The following is a 12,017-nucleotide window of genomic DNA, read 5'->3' on the forward strand; positions in this document are numbered from 1 at the left end:
TCTTGTTTCATTTTCATTTAAATTTTATTTCTTGGCTGAAAAATCCTCCATAATTGCAAGCCTTGACTACTTTAACTTGCATACTGCAGCTGGTTATCTAAATGCACTCTTTATATGCAAACTGATGATGATGAAAAGAATCTTGGGAGATTGGTAGGCTTAACACCTATGGCTAACAGTCCTCTAGCTAGCTTAGAAAATGTAGGCTACTAACAAACTGCGTATTTAGCAAAATAAAAGTTTCTGGTAAAAAAGTTGTTTTGTAAAGGTTTATGTTGCCATATATATTTTTTTTAGTCATGTGGCCTAGTTTTGACGGTTTAACATTGGCTATAAAAGGTTAACTTTTATCAGCAAATGATTGTTCGCAAACAAACTAGCTAGCTTACTTAGAAAGTTAATAGTGCTTAGCTGGTGTTAATATTGTTGGGTACACAAATGCAATTACATAAATAAACAGTTCAGTAATTTTCATAGCATTTTAAGCTTTGAAATAACTGCAGTGGTTTCTTCCAGTCAAACATTACTGGAAGTCACGTGCCGTTAGGTTGGGTGAGGATGCTCAGGGTTCCACCACCTAGCCGACCTGTTGTCTGATTTCTTGACATGCAAAACCCATATTTGACCTAATAATTACATAACGTAGATTTCAAGTCATTTTCACAGTTAATAAACAACATGAAACAGATCTTTCATTATCTGTTCAGAGTAGGTTGCCAGTGTTGTCTAAATCAGTGGTTTAAAAAATAAAACTCCAAAATCTGTTTGGTTATGCACTTTTTTATTCTTATAGGTTTAGTTCTGCACTATTTGATGTAGCCTATTGAGTGCACAAAGAACACCACAAAGTGCTTCTGTCCAAAAAGTGGTTTGTGTTACTAGCAATTTTCCAGGCACAGTGCAGGCAAGAGTTTGGTGACAATGCTGCCACTGACTAACAGGATGATTCAAGCAAGCATACAAATGCACATTCACTCAGTGGTGTGCACACATTTTCCTTTTTAATAGAGTAATTTAGACACATTCACAAAATATTATAGGATCATCACAGTCTAAGGACAAGTGAAAAAATCACAAAGCATAGTCATTATGGCCAGTTAACAGTACTTGATATCCCTGTCATATTTTATACATACAACTTTCCTAACATGAAATAAACAGATAGTGATAGCATTTTAATACCTTGCTTTTAAACTCATACATACTAAATCTATAAGCTGTGCATGTCAGTTACATTGCTTAGATGTTGGTGTTTCTTAGGAGATCCTGTAATTTTCAATTTCTTTCAATAAAAGTACATAAGACTTAGTCCAAGAACAATTGTAGACATTAAATCATTCATACATAAATCTATCCTGTTAGGGTGATGAACATACCATTCCTAACACCGTTATTTTATTTTTACTGATGCCATTGGGACAAAAAACATTTTTTGTGATCTTCTAACATGGTTATGAGTGAATTTTCAATTGAAAAACCCTTTACAATACCCAAGTCTCTACCCTCTACTCCTTTAACGAGAAACACTACCAGTGTTCCTTGTTTATCATATTATATATTTATACCCATCTAAATGTAAAGTCATGTTAAGACACATGTGCACACTGAAGACAGCATAGGCATGTGACTGGTTGTTATTTAGGCAGCAGCTGCAGTGGAGGATCCTATTGGTCAGCTGAAGCTATGATGTCAGCATCACTGAGTGCTCAGTATGCATAGTTGGCCGCAATGAGAGACTGGCCCGCAGATCCAATGCCAAAGTACTTCCCCTGTGATGCCAAGCTGTTCACCTGAAGGAAGAGGTGAGGAAAAGGAAAATGCACAATTACATCAAGAGGACTGACAAAATATGTCCAACCGGGAAAAAAACTGAAATGAAAGAAAATGAATAAAATCCAAAAAGCCAACCCTTCAAAGAGTTAAAGTGGAATGTTTTGGGATACTTTTTCAAAATTATAAGTCAATGTTCTAGAACTCCATTGCTTGCAATTACCAGTAGTGATTGTTACATCAGTACTAGAGAGTTCATTTAAGAACATTCTGTTCACATATTTGTGATCTTACACCTTAAGGGGTTAAAAACCTTTATAAATAGACATAGATTTATGGAAACTGTTGCACAGCAAGTACGTTTGTGCAGTTTTTTGCAAAAACCTGGCAAGTCTTGGCACCTGTAGTTGGCTTACAACAGACTCTAGGGGCCAGAGACAGATGAATTACTTCAAAAATGGCAGAACTCAAATTTATAGCAGATATCTGTGGAGGTCATAGGGCCTGGGCTAACCACCATAAGCAGGCAAGGGATGAATGGGATAAAATGACTGTAATTAAATTGCGGAATTTAAGCTGGAATCTGGTTGTGCATGGGCATTGGCAGCATGGCAGGTTGATTAGTCCTTGCTGGGGGTATATATGCACACCTTGGCTCTCTTGATGAACTCCTCGGTCGCATTGTCAGCGTTCTCCTTCAGGCCACGCCAGGTGTTGAGAGCGGAGGCCTGCAGAGCACGGCCAAAGGAAAAGGTGAGGGCCCAAGGTTTGCTCAAGTGGCAGTTGTTGATGGCGTTCAGGTTGATAGAAGCCTCCTCTTCACTTTGACCCCCAGAAAGGAAGGTCACTCCTGTAGAAAAGTGGACAAATGTTTCCAAATACTTCTACAGAACAGTTTTACAGAACAAAAACCAATACTAGGGGTATGGGAAATACTTCTGAAATACAAGACGAGAAATGGCAGATGTAGCTAAATGTGTAATAGCTTCCTGTCTGTTAGTGTGAAACATGGGTTTTAAATGAATCCCATAAAAGGCCAGTATACTGGCTAAAATAATCAGCGAAAATTATGTGGACTGCCAGTTTGAAAAAGTGCTTCACCTGCAACTGCAGGTGGCACTGTACGGCGCAAGGCGGTGACTGTTGCCATGGCGATCTCCTCAGGGCTATACTTGGTAGGGCAGCTATGGCCAGGAGTCACCATGTTGGGCTTGAGCAGACTACCCTCCAGGTACACGTGGTGGTCAGACATTGCCTTGTACACAGCGCTAAGAACCTGCCTCAGAAACACACAAAGACAGTGGGAGCCGGGGGGGGGGGGGGGGGGGGGGGCATTTGAACGACACAGTTGCACACACTGTAGTTAAGACTTGTGATTATTTCTGCACTCTTCCAGGAAGCCACATTCCCTTGTCAGAGGACAAACTGGAGAACCCACCTTCTCTGTGATATACTGACATCGCTTCAGATCATGGTCTCCATCAGGTAGGATCTCTGGCTCCACAATGGGCACGATTCCATGCTGGGAGCATGAAACGGTCACACAGTTAAAAACAAGCATCAGCTGGGAACTAAGAGACAGCAGATACATAACTGAAAAGTCAGAAAAATATGAACTGAGTTCTGTTGCTAAGCTTGTGGTGTCTTGACTATTGTCCAACCTGCTGGCATATGCTGGCATAACGGGCTAGCACGTTAGCATTCTCAGTGATGGACAGCTGAGAGGGTGAGGTGTCGCTGATTTTCAGCACGCAGCGCCACTTAGCAAAATCAGCACCATCCTTCTTGTACTGGGCACAGCGTTCCGACAGCCCGTCCAGTCCTGCGAAAGCAGACAGGATTTTTACACTTCATGAGCTTCACATTATAACAGGATATACTGTCACTCACTGTCAGAACCACAGGGGCGAATTTCAGAGTAAGCGAGGATCTTTTTGTCTACCACTAAATGTTAATTTAAATATGATTCAAAGGTGATTAACCACACTTGATGAGGCTTCATACTAGACTGAGTTATATAATCAGATTTTGTGGGCAAATATTCCCGCTGTATTAGAACGTTCTACATATTGCACACATTTTTGCTAGTTCCATGTTTGAAAAATTATCTTATTAGCTAACACAACATCTATAAATGCTGGACTTTTCCACAAAAACTCTTAATCCAGATGAAGTGTAATAACACGATTTCAGATTAATGCAAAAGAGTAAGAATACCATAGTTGCTAATAGGACAATCATTGCAGATGTTTGTGGACTGTTGTGGGGTTCGCTAATTGCTATAAATTTTAATGTGATCAGTTGAAAAACTACAGTCAATAGAATGTCAAGTTCATTTTACATTTTTTGATGCTGCACAGATCTTTCAGCATGTTTTTAAAAAAAATTCTGAATACAACCAGCTGAGAACATTAAGAACACTCTGCCAGCCAAATGAGCAGCAGCTAATGCAGGTGCAATGCTGACCGTGACAGACACGTTTGTACAAAATGTCCTTCCCATAGACCTCTAGACTGGCTTGCACTACATTCACAGTTTACAGTATGAATACTCCTTCACAGTGAATTGCAACATCTTGCCATTTGCTCCACCATGTTTTATCATTCCTAATCACTTCTTGTGATACACAGGCTGTATTTGGCCATGAGATTCTCAATCTTACCCTGTGTGGTTGTTTCCCCATTAGTACCTAGCAGTGGGACAAGACCTTTGTCCACCTGAAGGAGAAAGAAGGGAAGTTAGAGATGGAAAAAGTAGTAGAGGTAGATTGATTTGTTCAGTTAAAGCAAGTTTCTTAAAATGATATAATAAAATGATATCCTGTCCCGTGGCATACCTTGATCCCAACAAGAATGCCCCTGTCTTTAATCATATTGACGAAGGGGGTGCCGTCATCTGATTTCTGGTACAGTGTCTCGTGGAAGAAGATGACACCGCCGATGCAGCTGTCGATGCGCTCGTCCGCGCTGAACAGCAGCTGGCGGTATTGGCGGCGGTTTTCCTCAGAATTCTCCACACCGATCTGGGACAGGCGCTTTGCCATACTGCCTGTGAGAAGGCAGAAAGCGGCAACATCATTCACATGCATGCCGCAATAATCGCTTCATTTTATGCATTTAACATCTTTAGGTCACAGCACATGAATGTACACTGTACTCTGGAAATGTTATTCGCCAGGTCTGCCACTATTGCTCATATTAATCAGGTCGAACGCACTTGTGTTCCTCCTATAGCCTGTTGCAAGTCTCTCTAGATGAGAGCGTCTGGCAAATTAATGCAATGTCAGTCTGCGTACACTTACTTTTTCTACATTTAAAAATAGAAAAATAACATTTGCATTGATGTAAAGAAAGTAGTTAATAAACTCTAGAGCTGTTGGTCTGACATGGCATATCTGGGCTGTAACTACGTAACAGATGGTTAAGTAGTAGTTCAATATCATAATGGGCAGATTAAGAACTTGCATTCAGGAAAGCGGGTGCTGTGAGTTAAGCTGTAACGGACCGCAGCAGCCTGTACTGACCCACGGACTCATCTGCAGCCAGGATTCCTTTCCCCGGGGCCACGATGCGCCGAGTGATGTCCTGCAGCTCCCTCTTCTGCTCGCTGGTGAGGGAAGGGTACTGGTGTGTCATCCTCACTGTGGGTAACACAACCTGCAGCACATGGAGAGCAGCACAGAGTAAGAGTAGCTCACTGTGGCTAACACAACCTGCAGCACAGACGAGGAGCACAGAGTGGCTCACTGTGGGTAACACAAACTGCAGCACAGACGAGGAGCACAGAGTGGCTCACTGTGGGTAACACAACCTGTGTCGCAGGAGAGCAGCACAGAGTGGCTCACTGTGGCTAACACAACCTGCAGCACAGACGAGGAGCACAGAGTGGCTCACTGTGGCTAACACAACCTGCAGCACAGACGAGGAGCACAGAGTGGCTCACTGTGGCTAACACAACCTGCAGCACAGACGAGGAGCACAGAGTGGCTCACTGTGGCTAACACAACCTGTGTCGCAGGGAGCAGCACAGAGTGGCTCACGTGGCTACAACTGCAGCACAGACGAGGAGCACAGAGTGGCTCACTGTGGCTAACACAACCTGCAGCACAGACGAGGAGCACAGAGTGGCTCACTGTGGCTAACACAACCTGCAGCACAGACGAGGAGCACAGAGTGGCTCACTGTGGGTAATGCAACCTGTGGCACAGAGTAGCTCACGGTGGCTAACGCAACCTCCATTATATTATTTGCTACAAGACAGGTTGTTTAACAACAAATTATTTTGCAGTGCTGCTGAGAAATAGATCCTATGAATGAATTAAATATTACACAAACAATTAAGCAAATGGTAAAAACACTGTGTAAAAACACAAACACAAAACACTGAATATGTCCTGTTTCAATGTTAACTGTGTTGTTTAGAAACAGCTCTTGTGTTTTTGATGGTTTTGGCAGATATAAAATAGCTAAAATTTAGTGTACTATGATCAGAACTGAGCCCCTAATTATCAGCACGGTGATTTGACATTAACTGACTGACTTTTCAATTAGTTTAACAAGTTTGCAGCAAGATACTCACCTAATACGAAGATAACAGGTCTTCCTTATCCAAACATACACAACCTCTATAAGGCAGCAATTAAAAGGAAAACTAGCAGTATCATCTCTAACCCGTCCCACCCATTCTTTGACTGTCTTGAACCATTGCCATCTGGCCAAATACTGTGCACTATTCTGTAAACATACCAAGCAAAAAAAAAAAGGTTTGTCACCACCCTCAATGGCACTGGGTTCATAAATATTCTGACTGTAGACTGTTGTTATGTCTGTTAACGATAAATGTTATGTCAGTGTGTGCATGCCATGTACATTTGCACCTGCGTTTCTATCTGCCATCCTGACACTGTGAAAATGAATCTTCTCCTGAGGACAAATAAGGATTCTTGAGGACAAATAAGGATCTGATGTAATCTATTCTAACCTAATTAATTTAATCTAATCCAATCTAAATAAACATCAGTAAAAAGTGCCTAGCAATGTAGCTAATGTTAGCTAACTGGTGGGCCAGGTGCTGGATTTGGTTCTGTGAGAATACCTCACTGAGGCTCATCACAAAACTATTTGGAGGTGTGTGTAAATATTTGTATTCTCCCCAAAATTAAATATTTTCTCCCCAAAATTAAACGTATTTATGAAAATTATCTGTATTTCAATCTTTAAATAATATTTTTTAATTGTTGAAATACTGAGGCCCTAATTTTGTAATTGTGAGATGCCAAAACCCTAAAATAATATTGTCTGATGACCTAAAGGTCACTGGTCATGGAAAATGACAAATAGAACAGCTCTGTTGCGTTTATGTAGAAAAGGGATTTTCAATCTTGATTCTGGAGTCTGACTGACACAAAATCTGTCTCGTTGCCATTTGCTTTGTTTTTGAGCCATTAGTGTCAGTGACCTGATGCACACATGTTCAGCAATCAAGACACCACCAATTCCAGCTGCAAATCTATAATTGAGTCATTTAAAATGTTTCTAAATGAGCATTCTGAATGAGTCTTTCAGAAACATTTTCATACTTTTTTATTTTGAAATATCAAAAAATATAGGGAAAGCGCACGAAAATCGATAGTATTACACTACACGTGCTATGTCCCTGAGCTTTGCGCGAACACTCCAAACTGAAAACGTAAGTGCCGAGCTACCCATCGCATTTCGGACAAATCTGAATTTACTCGTGTCGAGGTTGAAGTCAATTGCACGTCCTTGCTCTCATTTAAAGAGATGGAGCAGAAATTAAATTTCTGAATTGAAAACTTCCCATCATGTTCTTAAGGATTCATTTAAATTTTTATTAATTAATAAAAAAATTATTTTCAGTTTAACAATCGAATTTATGTTCATTTCCTGAATTCACTGAATTGATACGAAATTGGCCCCTACTTTGTTGACCATTATCCAGTTCTATTCCCAACATCAAAAATCATATGCAATAGTTAACCTAAAACGAAAAATAAACAGTAAAATATAAACATTTGGATAAGAGCACCTGCTTGTAATTTGCATCACCAATCTGCCACTTCACACGGAGTTCTCTGGGCTTCAGGCTACAGACCCTCTCTCACTTCGTTCAATCTCTCGTATGCACTACTTTGCTGTTGTAACGTTATCCAAACAGCTGGAGTGGAATCCCCCAGCACAATTTCAACCAATGAAAAACTGCCGGGCACGGGGTACCACACATGTGGATGCAAGAGAATGAATGAGAATCAATTTGTTGTAGTTAGCTATCTGCATTACTCGGAAGACAATATCTATACTACATAAACGTAACCAAAAAAATCACAGGTTCATTGGTCACATAGGCTACAATCTATCACAAAGACATCATGCTAACTCGTCAGCTACAGCAACACCAACGTTAATTAGGCAATTGGACTGCATTGGATGTGTGGCTTGCAGATACATCTACTACCAACTTTGACAGATGAACATGCATAACAGATATGGCCGGTAATATTAAAGATCTTACGTGATAAATCGCCAATTGAATCCAAGTGGAACTGAGGAAGAGCCTGTTGAATTAATTGAGTTGAGATCCTTCTGTCCAAAAGACTCTGTAATGCAGCAGCGCAACGAGAGTTCCCCCCAAAAAACAATACCGTGTAGGGCGGGGCTTAACGTCACGGACCTATGAGCTTATTTCTAAATATTCATGTTTAATATTTAGTGTCATTCGCAATGTAATAGGCCAGCGGCTCATGATGTAAAAAAAAAAAGTGGAAGTTTGTGAAGATGTGAAAAATAGAGCAAATATATCGAAGTTTGTGAAGTTTTCAAGAGCAGTGTTTGGTAAACTAACCTGATTTAGTGAGCTGGTTTGTGTGTCTGACTAATTGACTAGTGATAAAAATAACGATACATAGTGGCATATTTGTTCTTTCCCCAGACTTTGGGAAAGCATCTAGTGGTTCCTCCATTATCATGTTGTATTGGGTGGTGCTGTACCACACAGCTTGTTCTTTACTACTACATGGGTGTACTGTGTATGGATATGAAACGCTTAATTCTTATGTACAGCCACTTATCAAATTTCCCCTTTTATTAATATTAGTGTAATTCTCTAATATGGCGCCAATATTTTTATTGGTACATGTATAGAAAAACAACAGAATGCTCCAATAATATAAACTGATACAAGGTAACAGTGTCCTTATGAAAACCACTTGAGTTTATGTAGATTTCTTTGACGGTTTCAGAAAAGAGAGGTATTAGGAGCCTAGGCTTTGGATTACCTCCTCATACACTTAACTGTGATGGGAATGTTTTGGTATCAGGATTTATTATTATTTCTTTTTATGTGGACATCATAAAACGCCAGTTTTTTGTCTGCAAATTTATGTCTGGCCTTATTAAGAGAGCATTTTCAGCGAGGAATCACTTCAGTGACTTTAGTGTGAAAAAGTCATCGCATCTGAGATTTAGTGAGTTCTTCAATTAGGTGAAAGATTACCGGGTCAAATAGCAGGTTACACTGTCTAATTGGAACACCAGAGTAAATTAGGCCCTGCAACTTTTAAGAAGCACAAAATTCCTCAGGAGGGTGCCAGGACCCAGAGGTATCAAGTCTTGGCCAAACAGGTAATGTGCACCATCTAAAGGAGGTGCATTATTTAAAATGAGGGAAAGCCAAGCCTATCTACCACTGTCCCAATTTGGGTGAAATATTACTGTAGACCAACTGAAAAAGTGAAATTGTGGAATGCAATTTCTCCCCAAAATTAAAAAAGCTATGTGGATATATATACACCCAAGACAATCCAAAACTGAGACTTCCGGATTCTATTCCAGTAGGATCTGGCAAGGATTAAGCACTGGATATGCCCTGACCAGACTAGCTTTACAAGGTACTGTCTATAAATCTCAAATATTGCCATGCCCCATGTAAGATGAAAAGGCACTTTATTGCCTTGAATGGGATTATTAATGTCTGAATCAGTTTGGCTGGCTCTGACTGTTTGAAAGTTGAAAAGATCAAATCATAACTGTTGTTAGACTATACATTTGGATTTTTTGTGCTTATTTAATGCTGTATTGCCTGAATTCTTGCACCATTTGAAGAATTTAGCTTATGATTGGGTCACAAAATGAACATCTCTAACATCACTATATCGCCACAATGAAAAAAATCCCTTACTTACTATCAATATTTCTTTGATGGTTTTAACACCACTGTTGATCCAGTATTCCTACTCGTCAAAAGCTTGACTCATGTCAAAACAAATACATTTTGGGGAAAAACATCTGCACACAATTTTCACATGCAGTCATGCAGTCCCCAAAATTAAACTGTAGCATTTAGCATTTAAAATGTCCTTCTTTAAGCGAGTAAAGATGGAAACTGTGTTTCCAATTTGGTCTTCTGTTCTCAGGACTTACCCCAAAGAATATCAGTCTACAGTATGGCCCCATTACATCTAAAAACTGTGGAGACAATCCTGAGCTACAACATTAACGCAAATGTACAAGCTTCCATATGTCTTAACAACCAGTTTCTGTCAAGCGTTTCAGTCTTTCACCAGACAAGGGGTATTTTTAAACTTTGAGATATATTTGACAAACACGACCTTCTCAGCTTTCAGGTACATAGGCAAACTCTTCCAGTTGGCTGGATTGACCTTTATCTTTGGCCTGTTGTGGGCATATTGGGAACCCTAGGGGTCAAGCACAGAGCCATACAATGGGAGTAAACAGGACTTTTCTGTGCCCCCATGGCTGAGGATTAATTTTTCTGAACACTTTCCTTGTTGCGTAAAATGCATTTCTATGGTCCTCCATGAGGCAGACAATGATTCCAGAGGTTTGTGCGTACGGTTTGGAGCACCAGAGCATTCAATAGTGCATTAAATAACTGGAAGATTTAGGTTATGAGGTCACATTTGAGATTCCTCATTTGGGTGGCTCCATACGCACATTATAGACTCTGCTTTTTCAGTGGGGACATCACACAAGTGAAAGTTGTAGGGCCCTTCAGTTGCAGAAACTTCTAAATGAACCAGAAAATACAGTCCCAAACTGTACTGTAATGCGAGCATCAGTCACTGTACTTTAAATGAGCACAATCAAAAATCAATTTTTAAAATCCATTTAAATAATAGTCTTTATTGGCTACATCTTTTGTAAGTTGGGGGTGGGGGTGATACATGTTAAAAGCAAACTTTGTGGTCCCTCTGTCTGAAAAATTTGTCCAATTAGGATTGTACAAATTTAAACAGTCTTCTGGAAGTACTAATGTTTCAATACTCACATGCATTGGCATAGGAAATAAGCAAGATTATGAGTGTGTGAAGTCCGTAGGGGTTTGAATTTGTGGTGGTCCTAATTTCAGAGGGAATAGAATCAATAAATATTTTTCCAATTCTCTGAACACACCCAGTCACAACCCCCTTGTCACATAACACTTGGCACACCCACACTTGGATGACTGAAATTACAAGTGTGTAGATGTACTTGTGATTTTCTTGTTACTACTTTATAAACCTTGGGATTTACATAAACATTATTCCAATGGTGAGTCCTCAGCATTACCCTAACATTTTAATTTGTACATGTAAAAAAGTCACATTTTCATCCAATTCCATTTTCAATTCAATTTTAGAGGATGGTCTTCAAATTCCCGCAGCTACCCAAACTATCCTTTCTTAAAGAGCCACAGCTTTTGTGGCATTATATTGCTTAATACACATTCATTTTGAACATTTCTGTAATCTCATAGCAATACTGTTGAGTATTCATAACATTCACGCAATCATATTTCAACCAAAAATGCTGAAGAGTTCTGAAATGGGATAATTTTAAATAAATCGGGACTGTCCCGATTTAATGGGCACTACCGGTGGTGGTGGTTGAGCTGGCCATGTGGAGTATAGGATCCAGCAGGAAAGGTGCAGGATGGGGTAGGCCACAGTGAGCTGGTGCGTGAAGTCAGTCCCTTGTGTTTCAAGAAGCATTATTATCAGAAATGTTATTACTGGTTTTCTATAAGCTTTGCAATGACCTTTCATTGCATGCTTAAATCTGAACAAATTCAATGTTTCTGAAGGTGTTTCCTTATTTTTCACACACAAAAATCTCTCTCTCTCTCTCTCTCTCACACACACACAAACACGCACACACACACGCACACACACATTAATATAGATTTTTTCTGGAACCATAGCCCCACATCTCCCTTTTTTAATCATTAAA

The 12,017-nt window shown here is 39.9% G+C and overlaps 1 protein-coding gene across 3 annotated transcripts; it reads right to left on the bottom strand.

Annotated features, from left to right (window-relative positions):
• Positions 1–764: 764 nt before the first annotated feature.
• LOC135236417 (fructose-bisphosphate aldolase C-like) lies at positions 765–10,321 on the bottom strand. 3 transcript variants are annotated; one of them, XM_064302738.1, is made up of 9 exons: positions 10,209–10,321; positions 5,294–5,426; positions 4,607–4,818; positions 4,433–4,487; positions 3,432–3,592; positions 3,209–3,292; positions 2,872–3,046; positions 2,421–2,620; positions 765–1,790 (listed from the first exon to the last, which is right to left on the bottom strand). In XM_064302738.1, exons 1-9 carry the CDS (start codon positions 10,239–10,241, stop codon positions 1,707–1,709), a joined length of 1,137 nt encoding a protein of 378 aa, XP_064158808.1. In that variant the 5' UTR covers positions 10,242–10,321; the 3' UTR covers positions 765–1,706. The 3 variants fall into 3 exon arrangements, with proteins under 3 accessions (XP_064158808.1, XP_064158809.1, XP_064158810.1); XM_064302739.1 differs by lacking the exon at positions 10,209–10,321 and adding an exon at positions 8,302–8,442; XM_064302740.1 differs by lacking the exon at positions 10,209–10,321 and adding an exon at positions 7,819–7,839.
• Positions 10,322–12,017: the final 1,696 nt, after the last annotated feature.

Source organism: Anguilla rostrata, chromosome 12, assembly GCF_018555375.3.
Source record: "Anguilla rostrata isolate EN2019 chromosome 12, ASM1855537v3, whole genome shotgun sequence".
In the NCBI taxonomy this organism is placed as follows: Eukaryota; Metazoa; Chordata; class Actinopteri; order Anguilliformes; family Anguillidae; genus Anguilla; species Anguilla rostrata.

Coding starts and splice junctions, on each gene's coding strand:
- LOC135236417 (XM_064302738.1), bottom strand. CDS start 10,241: ATGGGGCCATACTGTAGACTGATATTCTTTGGG. Junction 5,427..10,208: donor GTAGACTGATATTCTTTGGG/GTAAGTCCTGAG, acceptor CATGTGCTGCAG/GTTGTGTTACCCACAGTGAG. Junction 2,621..2,871: donor AGTGCCACCTGCAGTTGCAG/GTGAAGCACTTT, acceptor ACTTTTCTACAG/GAGTGACCTTCCTTTCTGGG.